The 14,491-nt window shown below is 44.4% G+C and overlaps 1 protein-coding gene across 4 annotated transcripts in view; it reads right to left on the bottom strand.

Moving 5' to 3' along the window:
* Nucleotides 1-14,491, bottom strand: part of Rasgef1b (RasGEF domain family, member 1B) — a 519,819-nt gene that overhangs the window by 36,476 nt on the left and 468,852 nt on the right. For 2 of the 4 annotated variants that reach the window (XM_017599429.3, XM_063273740.1), the window contains exon 1: nt 3,092-3,245. The exons of the other annotated variants lie outside the window; for them this stretch is intronic. In XM_017599429.3, the coding sequence (XP_017454918.1) occupies nt 3,092-3,106 (15 nt within the window). In that variant the 5' untranslated portion in view covers nt 3,107-3,245. Of the gene's footprint in view, nt 1-3,091; nt 3,246-14,491 lie in introns of those variants that run through there. 4 annotated transcript variants of the gene reach the window in all.

Raw genomic sequence — 14,491 nt, 5'->3', positions numbered from 1 at the left:
AGCCTCAGGACAACTTTTGGAAGTTCCATTCTGAGTTCTAGCAATGGAACACAAGGGGCAGGTTTCTATAGCAAGTGCCTTTACCTACTGAACCGTCATGCTGACCCAACTAATATGTTTTTTGCTTTCTTTCTTCTCTTTTAGATGGTGTGTGTGTGTGTGTGTGTGTGTGTGTGTGTGTGTGTGTGTCTGTATGTGTGCTCCTGGCTCCTGTGTGTGTACACACACATAAGTGTGGGTCCCTACAAAGACCAGAAGACTCCATGCCCTGGAGCTAGAATTACAGGGGCTGTGAGCAGTGAGCTGTCTGACGTGGCTCCTGGAATTTAAACTCCTGTCCTTTGGAAAAGCAACAATCTCTCTCTCTCTCTCTCTCTCTCTCTCTCTCTCTCTCTCTCTCTCTCTCTCTCTTTGGTTCTTTTTTTTCCGGAGCTGGGGACCGAACCCAGGGCCTTGCGCTTCCTAGGTAAGCGCTCTACCACTGAGCTAAATCCCCAGCCCCAGCAACAATCTCTCTTAAACACTGAGCCATCTCTCCAGCCCCTGAACTTCTGTTTTTAATAATCTATCCATGTTAGCATATATCTCTGTCATTGACTGGGTCTACGCACTGTTAAACGGTTTACCATAGCTGCACCACATCTGATTGTGTTGTGTTCAATCCACAACAAAGCCACGAGAGGCAGATACCATTAGATACATTGTAACAAGAGGGAATGAGACTCAGTAAAATAAAGAAGCCACACATCCTGAATCCAGTGCTCTTGTTCTTTCAGTTCCAGTAATGTGCTAATTGGGCATGTGAGTTTGCAAAGGATGTTTAAAAGTCTAAGATGCATACATGTCAGAAACAAGCTAAGTTTTCTTGCAACCCAATGTTTATTATTAACCTAAAACAGATACTAGTTTAATCCCATTAGTTATAACTTGCTACTTCATTAAGGCATTTGAACCTTAAGTGAAAATGAAAGCATGATCATCTTCAAACATCAAACCACCTGTGTTAAAACAAAACGAGGCACCAGAACATCAGTCAGGATCAAAGAAAAGGAGTGAGGGAGAGGGCTAAAATGTCTGTGCAGTGGGAATACTGCAGCTATCCGAATTGGACAGGCAGCTCTTGCTTAGATCTCACTTTGTTCGTTGTTTTATTTTTGAGAATTTCATACATGAGTATACTGTATTTATATTATTTCCACTTACCCTGGTTCCCCTTCCAACTTCTCCTGTCCCTCTAGCCTGTATTCATGACCGGTTCTATAATTATTATAGAAGAATTATTATATTATATACAGAGAGAGAGGGGTAAGGGAGAGGGAGAGGGAGACGGAGAGGGAGAGAAATAATCTGTGGAATCCAATTAGCATGTGTTTACAGCTGACCCTCAGGACTGGGAAACCTAATGAGAGGAAAACCAATCCTTCCTCCCTCCCTAGGCACTCAAGGACTGCCTGCAGCTTTTCTTCTAGACTAGGGCCTTGGGACATTTTCCCCATCCGTGTTGACACATCCATTTGTATGGTCTCCTGTGGGTTGCCATAGTGTTGAGAGTGCATGGGTGCAGCCTTCTGGTCATGTAGAAGACAGTGTTCCACAGCAGCCATCTGGGTCTTCTAGCTCTTTTTTTTTTTTTCTTTTTCCGGAGCTGGGGACCGAACCCAGGGCCTTGTGCTTCCTAGGCAAGCGCTCTACCACTGAGCCAAATCCCCAACCGGTCCTCTAGCTCTTACAAGTTTTCTGTTTCCTCTTCCCCTATGGTCCCCAAGCCTGATGCGAGGTGTCCCAGATGAGCTGAGAACCTCGCAATCACTCGTTGTTGCATTTTGGTCCTTTGAGGTTTTCTACCATAGCATTCATCTACCGCAAACAAAGAAGTCTCTCTGATGAGGGTGAGGACTGGTAGTTATCTATGGGTATAAGGATAAATATTTAGCAAATGTTTGGAAGAAATATTAGCTGAGCAAACTAACTGTAGTTGGCTCTCCTCTAGAGTCTATGACTGCTCCAGACATGGGTTCTTGATTAGGTTTACAGTACCGAGCATAAGTTCCTTCCTACTGAGAAGCCCTCAGGTTCAATTAGACAGCTGCTGGTTACCCTTAAGCTATTAGCGCCACTGCCATTACAAAGTTGGGGCTATCTTCCAGGCCCAGGCCTACCTTTATTGAGGTTCCCAGACTTCACGACTGGGTAGTGTTGTGAATAACTTTTCTCATCTGGTGGCTTCTGATACTATGGGTTGTAATACATCTGTAATAGATCTGTAAGGGCTTTATGAAGTGCCCAGGTAACACCTCAGAGTATTTTTACATTTCACACTAACTGTTCTCTCAGACATTCTGGAGTATGGGTATGTAGCTGAAGGTTTGAAATATGAGCTCCAGTTGGTAAATGGAAAGAAACAAAGGCCCGGGTCCCAGGGTGAGTCATCAGGTAGCCTGGGCACTGCCTGTTCTTCTGGCTTTCAGAAAACAAGGAAGGTAAACTAAACCCACTCTTGGCAAGGATGCGTTGCGTGGTCTGTCTGACATGTTGACAAAAGACTGCTAGACTTTTATAGAGCAAAGCCCTGGGGAGTGAGCGGATAAAGTATTGACAAACTGCATCCAACAGTTTCTGAGTATCGCTTCGCTGCTTCTTAACCTGGAGCATATTCAGAAAGAGTTCCTTGGTGACATACAAACGCAATAACTTCTTTTCTTCAACAGGCAAGAAATAAGAAGAAGGAAAAAAAACCCTCTAATAACTACAGTATTTAACAGGTGAACCACTCCCTGTTTTTACAACAAATAGGTGTTAAAGAGAGGAAGAAAATATAACAACACACACACACACACACACACACACACACACACACACACACACACACACATGCCCCACCCCTGACTCACCCACACCACAAAGGAGGAAACACTGCAGTTGTACGACCAGGATAGGGGAGAGCACAAGGCTCGCCTCCTGGAGCCCTCTGTCTTTGAACTCTCACTCTCATTCGGCAGCAATGGAAAGTGAACTACTGTGTGAAGGCCTTGGAGCAAGGACAATAGCTTGGTTTCAGACCCCAGAGAAAGCCCCTTGTTTTCTTCCTTACTCTTGAGTGTTGCATTCCATGACTTTCCTTTCCTCACAGCAGAAGGGGAAGGAGGTATAGCTTGGCGTGCTTTGGTTTTCTGCCCTCTTCCTGCTTTGACCTAAGGAAAACCTGCCCGTGACCAACCTAGCTTAGAATGTGGCCGTGTTGGAACTCCGTAGAAAGACAAAGGAGTGGTGTGGGGAGTTCCAACCATTCACAATCCTGGAGCATGGCTAGAAGGACCGGGAAGGCAGGATCTAAAATTGTATTTACTTATGACCCTAACTCCCTCTCAGTACCATTAATTCTTTGATGACTACAAAATGAGCCCTGCTGCTTTGGAGAAACTTCTGTGTCGAGAGAAATGGCCAGGGTCGCCTTGAAACGAGCATCTCAACGCTTACCAACGTTGGTCAGTTTGCAAAAATTCTTCCCCATCTCCTGAACTGCCTTGGAGAGGGCACTGAGAGTCATTCAGTGTAACAGCAGTCATGATAGGAGATAGACAATTCATTCTTCGAGAGCAGCAAAAAGATTATATGCAGCCTGCCAAGGAAGGCTTCGCTCCTGTGAGGAAGGTCTTGACTACAGAAGATCGCTTCAGGAAGTGTCCTTTGCGGACACGTCCCGGCCCTCACCACTCTTTATCTCAAAGGCCCTAATGGTCCACCAAGAATGGAACAACTGTATGGGAAATTCCGCCCTGCAAAGGATAGTTTTTCAATTCCTTTACCAACGTGTAAAGATTCTAAAAGTTACTGTAAACTAAAACTGCCAAAAGGCAACACTATTGTTCCTCCTTTAATAAGCATTATTATTTCCCCTACCGATCCATATGTATCCATACAGAGTAGCTACATGTGACACAAGAAAATATCTCCCTCTACGTAGTAAAAGCTGACATAACTTGACATGCTCACAAGGTCGTAGAGCAAACATCCCTGTCAATCATGTGACGTACAATAGCATACTTTTCTACACTGGCAAAGAATAATAAATGTGGGTCGTTGATGTAAGTATGTCAACATTTTGAGCTGGAGTATAACCGTGCATGAGCTCATATGGGTATTCTTTCTTCCCTGGATATTCCAGGTATATTTCTCTATTTAGAACTTTTATGCTGGCAGGATTTGTCTGTTTTCCTCTGAGAGAGTTGATTTTAAAGTGAATTAAGAAGAAAATACTTTCACGTCATTTTATTTGGAGACAGGATATCACACGCCCTGAACGACACAAACTCCACAAGATCAAGGATGACAAGAGAGTTTTTATATTTGAGACACTTTCAGCCTTTTACAATAAGCCTTCTTACTTTTCTAGAAGGTCCCTTCCTTTTTAACTAATTACCACTCCGTGTCCTAGAACATTGAGTAAGAAGGAAGAAAGGAGAAAATGAATAATAGAATAAGACAATTTTTGGAGCTGGAAGGAATATTAATTATCATCTCTTCTAATCTTTCCTATCCTCATGCTGCCAATCAAAGCATTTCAGAGATGAAGAAATTGAGTCCCAGAGAGAATAAATGATCTCTCCCAGGCTAACAAGATAATAACAGGGCTACACTTGTCCAAGACTGGGATATAACTCAGGACTTCAAATACTACCTGATTTGGCTTGCTAATTATCACCCTGCAGGGCCAACTCTGTGGGGCTACCTTGACATTATAAAGTTTGTTATCAAATGCTGAGGACAGATCCGGCTAAACTAAGGACTCTTGATGAGATGACAAAGTAGAATTTTCTAGATACTGCTGACCCATTGGAATTCTCTAAATATTGCCAATACTGGTAATTTATGATCTTACTTAATGTCTAAGGCAATAAAAGCATAAATTGTTTAATACCTTTACCAGTAAACTAATCATTTTTTAGTCAATCTATTAGTCAGACCTCACAAAATTATGGTGGTCAAAGGGCTCTTCAGTTAGCGTTTGCCGCCATTGTTGTTAGGGAAGCCCATGGCTAAGGACTCACCTCCGTCATAGTCACATATCCAATCACATCATTACATCATCTTTTAAGTCGATTAGACATCTATCTAAAGGGCTGACTTCTAGGGGAGTCTGTGACATTAAATCTGTGAAAACACCCAAATACTCACTTTAACATGTGGGATAAATATCATTTCAGTAGTAGAATCATTGTCCACACAGTACATCTGGATGACACTCTGCCTGGATAAGCGCAGTGTTGAATGCATCTCACACACGTGTACACAATCCCATACGCTCACACACAAGGCACGGGAGCGGACACTAGAATCCACCTGCATTGCTCTAGGTGGCTGAGAGAACTCCTGTCAGGGGGGCCAGCTGAGTTTAGGTAGGGGAGGCCAGGAAGGCTTTAACTTAGTCTGAAGAATTCAACTCTTCTCATGAAGAAAGACTTAGCAGATTTGACAGTGTGTCTATTATGATTACCCGATTGGCAGGTAGATGGATACCTTTGTTTTTATTTTGTGAAGTCTTTAAAAAATAAAAGAATTTATCATCAAAATCAGATTTTTCTCATACACCTATATTACATAACCTTAAACTTTCAAATTTACTTAAACGCAATTCTTACTGATGAGATGAGGTTCTAAATTTCTCTTATTTCATTTCTATCTATAGATTGATCATATTTACAGAGTGCCTATTAGTAGTCGGGTCTGACCACGTTAAAGGATAGCACATGTGACGTCGTTAAAGACTATGATGCATTTTGATGTGACTGTGTGGGTCCCACAATGCGATGGACACCGTGACACACAGCACATGAATAAGCTTGGATTCTTGACTGAAACCTGCTTAAAAGTCAAATCTCTCACAGTCACACTACTAGCGTATGATGAACGCTTCCAAGGCCTGGAATTAACTGGTGATAATTTTAGAATCTACAATTACCCCCCACACAATTGTCTCTAATTAGCTGTCTCTGAAGAGCGGTCAAGAGTGGGAAGAACTAGAAGCTGACTCCGGCTCCCTAAGTGTGGATCAGCGCATTCGCTTGAGATCTGTTCCCACAGTGAAGGAGGTGTGTTGGGGTTAGCATATGGGTGGGAAGGACGTGGCTGTCACAGAAGCAGAACTTGAAGAGAGTGAGGACTAAAAACAAGACAAGTTTTTTTTTTAAGCCAGACCACAGCTCTGTGAGTTAAAACATGTGTTGAAGGAACTGAACCTGAAGAAATAGATGTAAGGCAGTCTCTCCTCAGGTAGGAATTTAACACCTTTCCCAGCAAGACAAAATCTCCCGGTCTAGACTGAGTCCCACAGATAAATAAGACATGTGCCTTCTATTCTGTTTGTTGTTTTATAAAAACTCACAACAAATTCTTCTCCTAAATACCCTGATTAAAAAGTCAAACGCCAGCTGTTACAAGTCATAAGCCCAATTTTTTTCAGATGTCCGAAACATTAACAAGCCCCATTTCCCTCCAAAATAGTTGAACTAGGACATGGGGTTTTGAAAACATCTCTAAATAGGGGTTGTTTGGTTAGCCCTAGGCCCTCTCACTTTAAAGCTAACTGTAACCTTTCCAGTCAGCGTACACAACAAAATGAAAATGAATGAGAGTTTTGTTCTTTCTCTTGATGAGAGGAGTCACTGTGGAAGCCAAGCCTGTACAGTGTGTCACAGGACAGCAAACTTGAGGAGAGAAAGCTTCACACTCAAGGGGCCTGCTGGGTTCCATGACATTACAGGAAAAGCTCTCTCCCTCCATGTCTCTCTCTCTCTGTCTCTCCATGTCTCTTTCTCGCTGTCCCCTCCCCCATCACGTTCTCTCTCTTTCCCACTCACCCCACCCCCTTTCTGTGGAAGTCAGGCTATGGAGAAGGCCCGGCGTTGTAAAGAGCTTGTCTCCCAAGCATGGAGCCCTGAGCTTGGATCCCCAGAACCCTTGTAACGCCTGACTTGATAACTCACACCAGCCACCCCACTGCTCCAATGGAGGGATGGGAAGAGTTCCCAGTAGCTCTCAGGCCAATCAGCCTTTTGGACTCAGGGGCAAAAGGGACCCTGTCTCAAACAAGATGGAAAGCAAGGTTATACACCTGAGGCTGTATACCTCGGCCTCCCTTTCTCTCTCTCTCTCTCTCTCTCTCTCTCTCTCTCTCTCTCTCTCTCTCACACACACACACACACACACACACACACACACACACACATACACACACGGTTTGAAAACTAGAAAGTAATGAAACAAATTTCACTCCAAATCTAGGAGCAGTCATCCACGTCTTAAGGAAGGAGACTTGTCTGGCCTGCTAGAAACCAGTGCTTTGGGGGAAAACAACATGGCGGTGGTCATTTGCACAAAGGCTTGTAGAACTTGTTCTAGAGCGCTCTGGAGAGAAGTGGTTCAAACCAGGAGGAGCAGTGAGAACGAGGGGAGGCAGCTGGGCTCACCTCGAGAGTCTTTGGCAGTGTTTCAAAAGGACTCTGGTCAGATTAGAACAAAACACAACCAACCAGCTTAGAGAAGACTGTCTCAGAGCCTTGGAGTTCCACGGGAAGGTAAAGATTGCTTCTGGCGAGTGCTGCTCCCCGTGAAGACTGGTTTGTTTGTTTTGTTTTGTTTTTTCTTGTTTGTTCGATTGAGTTCTTTGTTTACTTGCATTTTATTTTGAGATAGGTCTCAAGTAGCCCGGGCTGGCTTCCGATTCAATAAACAGCCTGATGATAAACGCCTAATCCTCCTGCCTCCACCTCCCAGTGCTGGGATTGCAGGTCTGTGTCACTACGGCCAGTTTATGCAGCCCAAGGTTTTAAACGTGCCAGGCAAGCATTCTGCCAACTGAGCTATGCAATCCTCTCTCAAATACTGCCTGTTATCCATAGTTGTTAGATGGAGATATGAGATCTTCAATAGCCGAATGGCTTGAGAAGGCCCAGGAGGGACAGACTTGCTCCTGCCCCACTGCTGTCAGGGAGAAGGGCAAGTTTGTCTCTGAGCCCACTTCTGCCTGGTTACACTGATGCTCGTCAGACTCTCGACCTGAGCCTGCAAATCTTTTCCTTATGGCCCCGGTCATGCACAACAACAAAAAGCATAAACAAAACCTCCGCCCTCACCTCAGAGGTTTGATAGTATATTCTGGAGCCAAATATAAGAGATGATGGTTCAGGAACACAAATTTAGATTATTCTAAATCCTGTGTCCCAACAGGGTAGCAGTCCAGAGAAGTTTTTAATAGTATCCAAACCAAGTAAATCATAAACACTTCTAAAAGACGTTGGAACAGAGAAACTCCTACTATAGGCCTTAATGGTATAACACGCTTAGCTTTTGGTGGCTGGTAGCTAGGGGATCTGTCCAAAATGATTTACCTGATGGCTGCAAAGGCATTGGTCACACACAGAGGTGGGCAACAAATAACCATGTGGGGACTAAGATAGCCCATGTGGGAACTGAGATAGCCCATGTGGGAACTGAGATAGCCCAGGAAATCTAGCTGTGGACAAGCAACTTCCCTACTCTGTACATCACCGACATTCAGGTCAGTTAACTAGCCTTGGACAATGTCTGACAGGGGTGGGGCATTTTCCTGGGATGTTAATGTAACAGCTCAGCTCTCTATGACAGCAGGTGACTCAAACTTACTGTACAAGGGCACAGTGTCGACTCTGCGTGAGGCTGGTTAAAACACAGTCAAGATACAATTGCTGTGAGAGACAGTATATTGTAACATTAATCCTGTATTCAATTCATTTGCATGCCAGTCGGGTAACCAACCGTCCTGCTTGGCCTGGGACCAGCCAGGTCTCAATATTGAATTTCATGATGTCTTAAAAAACAAAACAAAACAAAACAAAGGTTTTTTTTTCCTTTATTTTACGTCGGTGAGTGGGTGTTGGCACAATGCTCCTGTGGAGGACACAGGACACTTTGTAGGAGTTGGAACTTTCCACTGTGTGAGCTCTGGACATCAGGCTAGGAGCAGGTGCCTTTACTATGGGCTCTCCTTCCTGGCACTAGGGCAAAGCTTTGGATGTGGGTTAAAAGGTATGGTTGAGGGGCTGGGGATTTAGCTCAGTGGTAGAGAGAGCGCTTGCCTAGGAAGCGCAAGGCCCTGGGTTCAGTCCCCAGCTCCGAAAAAAAGAACCAAAAAAAAAAAAAAGGTATGGTTGATCTCCTAAATTGAGACATTACTAAAAAAAAAAAAAACAAAAAAAAAAAAAAACAAAAAACTTGTGGGTCCTGGAGAAGGCATTAACAAAAGCCATTGAGGACAAAACAGAAGGTGGCTGCCATCTAGAAGTGACGACCGAGGAAGGCAAGGCAGACGGCATCAGAGGTCTAGATACGAAGTCCTCACAGAGACGCCCAGTCCTGGGACAGAGAGGTACTCACCACAGGTGGGATAGGCTGGGAAAGTTGCCTGCCTTTCATAAGTACAGGAAGGAGTTAGCATCGGATTTTGTCAGGGTAGGGTCACCTGACTTCATTTTTAAGTATTTTTAAGCTCTTTAGGATCTCTGGAGGATATTAAGTCTCTCTAAAATTAGGTTGAAGATCTATTTTTGATCTTCTACCAGAACTAGATTGAGTAAAAATCTCGAGGTGGAGATGGAGTCCGGTTGGCACAGTGCTGGCCTGGCAAGTAGAAGGATCTCGATTTTACCCCTAGTGTTCACAAACTGGAACACAGGAGGGTCAGAAGTTCAAGGACACACTCGTTTATATAGGCAAGTCAAGGCCAGCCTGGGAGGAGAGAGGACGAGGTGGTGGGGTAGGATGTATATTAATATAATCTTAATAGAACAATTAGAAAGGGCACAGGCTAACAATGACCTTGCCTGTACTCTGCCCTGATGCCACAACACTTGGCATACAGCAGGTGCCCAGTGTTTAATTAGTAAATATGTGAGTTAAAATATTACTGCTTTTTTTATGTGTTAGGTTTAAGCCCTAAATTTACTTTCCCTGAATAGTTCCTCTCTTCTCAACCAACCTACCGGTAAGCCTGAAGTAATTATAGATCAAATGGACGGACCGTGGCTTGTCCGTTGGCTTCAGACTAAAGGTATCCAAGGCCAGACTATACCTGCTGTTTCAAAGACACACTTTGTATGCCTTTGCGTTCGTTCTGTGCCCACGTGTTAAGTGGTCTAATACCTAAACTGCGGTGAGACATGTCTTTGCTTTAAGCCCTGAGTGTTAGGATGGTCCGGCTCTAAAGAGGGGTTGTGGAATGACCAATATTAAGAAGGCACGGAGTTGAGGTCTGACAATTCCAGTGTTTGCATTAGGGGACTTCTCCCCTCCTACTCTTGGCAGAACCTCCCAGCACTTTCTCCCTTCTGACCACTCCCCTTTCTTGACCACTCCCCTTTCTTGACCACTCCCCTTTCTTGACCACTCCCCTTTCTTGACCACTCCCCTTTCTTGACCACTCCCCTTTCTTGACCACTCCCCTTCTTCGAAAGCTCCAGGCCTTGACCTCAATGCCTACATCAAGGACCACCCCCGGCCCCCACCTCACCTCTTCTTTTTTGTCATGAGATCTCCTTTTTTCTGTTGCTACTTCTGGCCCCGCTGCAGTTTTGAAAGGAGTAAAAAACTTCAGCCTGCCCGATGACTATCTCTCCTCACTGACGGCACTCATGTGATTTACTTCAAGGTCAGTGCATTTCCCGTGTCTGGGGTGATAGGCAGCGGAGGAGTCCTTCCTTTGCTTCACAATGGACAACGGTTCGCTATGTTTAAGCAATTGGAATCCTCAAGTTTACCTATTTTTTTACATTTTCTATACATAATAACTCAAATGAGTAGATCATTTACCTGTGGGGAAAGGGACCTGCCTAAGTTGTCCTCTTCCAATGGCTTTCCTCAGACGGTTCTGCACATACAGGATGAACTTTCAGAGCCCACAGATAGAGTATTAATAACTGCTGTTTCCGTCCCTTTTTTAAATTATTTTTATTTTTCGCTTACGTGTGCGTGCACGCGCGCACACGAGTGGTGCTACCCTCAGATGACAAAGAAGGGCATCAGATCTGTGGAACTGGAGCCACAGGAGTTGGGAGCCACCGTGTGGGTGTTGGGAACAGGACTCAGGTCCTCTGCAAGAGCAGCCAGAGTTCTAAACTGCTGAGTCATCTCCGCAGCCCTCTGGAAATCTCCTGACATTACTTTAATCTTCAGTTGCTACATAAAAATCTTTAAAAAGTCGCCACAGACTAACAGATCACAACAGTTAACAGGAACAAATGTAACTTTCTGCACTTCAACTGAATTCTATAGGAGATTTTTAAGGACAATGTTACAATCCCTGGTGGCAACTTGACCTGCTTGTGGGACCCAGCCTTGTAATCCCTTTAGCACTAGGATGTTTTCTTCCCTGTATCAGCTAGAGTTCTCTGAGGACACTCAAGTTGAAATGTAAAGAAAGGTGGCCGCTTATATCCAACACTTAGTGTTCTCTCCATCATCTTCAACGTGGAAAGTGAAGGAGAGGGAGTCTTCACTGAGTGAGAACAACATCTAACAACACAGCCAAGATACGGACCGACAAGGCCTTCCTCCACAGAGCTTTGTATCACAAGCAGAGTTCATGGAGCAGACACACAAGCATTGGCCGACTTTCAAGTAAGCGCTACAACAAAAGTGAAAGAGAAACTGCGGGCTTTCCACCGAGGCTTGGGGCAGACAATGTTGCAGTGTTCAAGATCGCCCACCATGGAAAGGGGAAGAACCTGCATAACCCCCCACTCAGAGCTGACTTGAACAGGCTGCTGGTCACTCCAGGCCTCGTGTCTAAGACTCCTCCTCAGCTAAGACCACATGGATGCTGTTTTGAAACCGAGGTTCAATGATGCATACAAAGTCATTAGCACGAACTCTGGAAAACAGAGCTCAATAATGGAAGTTAATTAAATATAATATCACAACTACTCAGCAGCCTCTCCTGTGCCCACAGCTCAGCCTCTCCCAGAGTCCTTTAGAAGTCAGGGGATCCCAGCACTTAGGAGAAGCACAGGTTCAAGGCTAACCTTGGCTATATAAAGAGTTTGAGGCCACATCGAGAAACAGAGACTATCTCAAAAGCAACACGCACGAATGCGCGCACACACACACACAAAAGACACCACACATACCACACACACATACACACACACACACGACACCACACACACACACAAGATACCACACACACACAAGACACCATACACACACACAAGACACCACACACACACACAAGACACCACACACACACGCACACAAGACACCACACATACACACACAAGACACCACACACACATACACACACACACATATACGAGACACCACACATACACACAAGACACTACACCATACACACACACACACACACACAAGATACCACACATATACCACACACACACCATACACAAGATACCATACACACACCACACACACACACACCACATATACAAGACACCACACCACACCACACCATATGCACACACACAAACACACACACAAGATACCACACACACACCACACACAAGATACCGCGCGCGCACGCGCACACACGCACACACACACACACACAGGACTAGCCGGGCATGATGTTGAACACCTGTCACCTGAGTACTTGGGAGCCTGAGCACTGAGGCAAGGCCTTACTACAGAGTGAGGTTCCTTACCAAAGACAAAACAAAAGAGAAAAGACAAGACAATCATGACGATGTATCTTCCTATTCAGTGTAAATTCACTTTGTGTTGTCGGAAAACTATTAGAAAATTATAAGCATCCTTAAGAAACTCTTGCTTGGGGGCTGGAGAGATGGCTCAGTGGTTAAGAGCACTGACTGCTCTTCCAGAGGACCTGAGTTCAAATCCCAGCAACCACATGATGGCTCGCAACCATCTGTAATGAGCTCTGATGCCCCCTTATGGTGTGTCTGAAGACAGCTACAGTGTAATTGTATACATAAAATAAATAAATCTTTAAAAAAAAAGAAACTCTTGCTTGTATTTTCTAAATAAGTTATTGCTATTATATATACCACAGTCTATTATCCCTGAAGAATATCCAATAATAGCCCCTATCATCTAATTTCCACCACATGTTTCAATTTTCTAAGTGATCCTCAAGACTATCCCCAAGAATATTTTAAGCTTCTTCAAGGAACTAGACAACCTGACCAGGTGAAAGCATTGTGTTCTGTATTTGCTGGTATTTTTCTGTCAATTCTTTTTAACTGTTCATCCAAGCTCTGGGTCACCTATAAATCTGAATGCAGTTCTTTGGTTCTATTGTTTATCAGCTGAACACTGTGGTGAGAATGTTTTAAAGTCAATATTACGTAGTTTACACTAGACATTATCAATCAAACTTTCCATGACCACTTCCCTTTCCAGACACGCTGTGGTTTCCCCTGCTTTCTCTAAGGTGTGGCCAGGACATTGGCTTTCAACTGTGGCTTCACTTAGAGAACATCTACAGAGTGTTCCAGAACGACAGCTCTAGGCTTGAACGAAGGGATTGTAAATCTTCCTGGGCCATTTTCCTGTGTACCTTAGACAGTGAGTGGCTTGGACCCCACAAAGTCTGGGGGTCTATTTTTCTTTTTGTTAGCATTCCCAGTGGTCAGCAGAATGCCGGGTTCACAACTACTTCTCAACAGGACGTGAATTTTAGCACAGGGATGACTGCAACCTCGCTCATGTTCTGGCTTTTTCTTTTTTTGCCAAAGGCTCGAACAGAGCGAATGGGTTTAGAGGGGAGAAGACCTGAGGGTCTGCTCCCCTTTTGTAGTTGGTTACTTCAAACATACTGAGCGGTTCCCAACCATAGGGAAGAAAGCTTCGGAGGCCACACCTCAACATGCTCAGACTCAGCTTGATCCAAGTCTTACAATGGCATAAGCAAGTGTAGCATTAACCAGTCCTTGTCACCCTCAGACACCTATCAACTTGCATAAGAAGGCGGTGGAAATGGCCACCTTCCCCTGTGTCTAGAGCAACTCAGGAAGCCGCTTACACTCTTGCTTACAACCTGAATGAAGTGAGAATCAGAAACGACCCAACAGGAAACCCTTAAAGCCCGGAAGCTACCCTTTGTATCCGAAAGACTTCTACATAGGAAAGAACCGTCGCTCAGGCTCATAACAGCAAACTAATAAACCCAAAACCTACTGTTTGCTCCTGAGATTCACAAAAATCTTCTATACTAGGAAGGGTTACGAAGGAAGCCCCTTTTGTTATTTTGTTTGTTCTAAGAAAGGATCCCACTGTACAGGTCCAGCTAGTCTGGAACTTACTTTGTAGATCAGGCTGACCTGGAACTCTTGACCCTTCTACCTAAGCCTCCTACCATTGTAGGCCCCAGGCCCTACTGGGGCATATATTCCAACTAATTAACAGGAGCCCATAGATACACTCCCCTTGTTCTGTGAAATATCACACAAACAAACATACCCGTTCTGTGAGGGGGGAAAGATTA

This window comes from Rattus norvegicus, chromosome 14, assembly GCF_036323735.1.
Source record: "Rattus norvegicus strain BN/NHsdMcwi chromosome 14, GRCr8, whole genome shotgun sequence".
In the NCBI taxonomy this organism is placed as follows: Eukaryota; Metazoa; Chordata; class Mammalia; order Rodentia; family Muridae; genus Rattus; species Rattus norvegicus.
The sequence above is the reverse complement of the archived record's forward strand: the minus strand, read 5'-3'. Positions and strand labels throughout refer to the sequence as shown.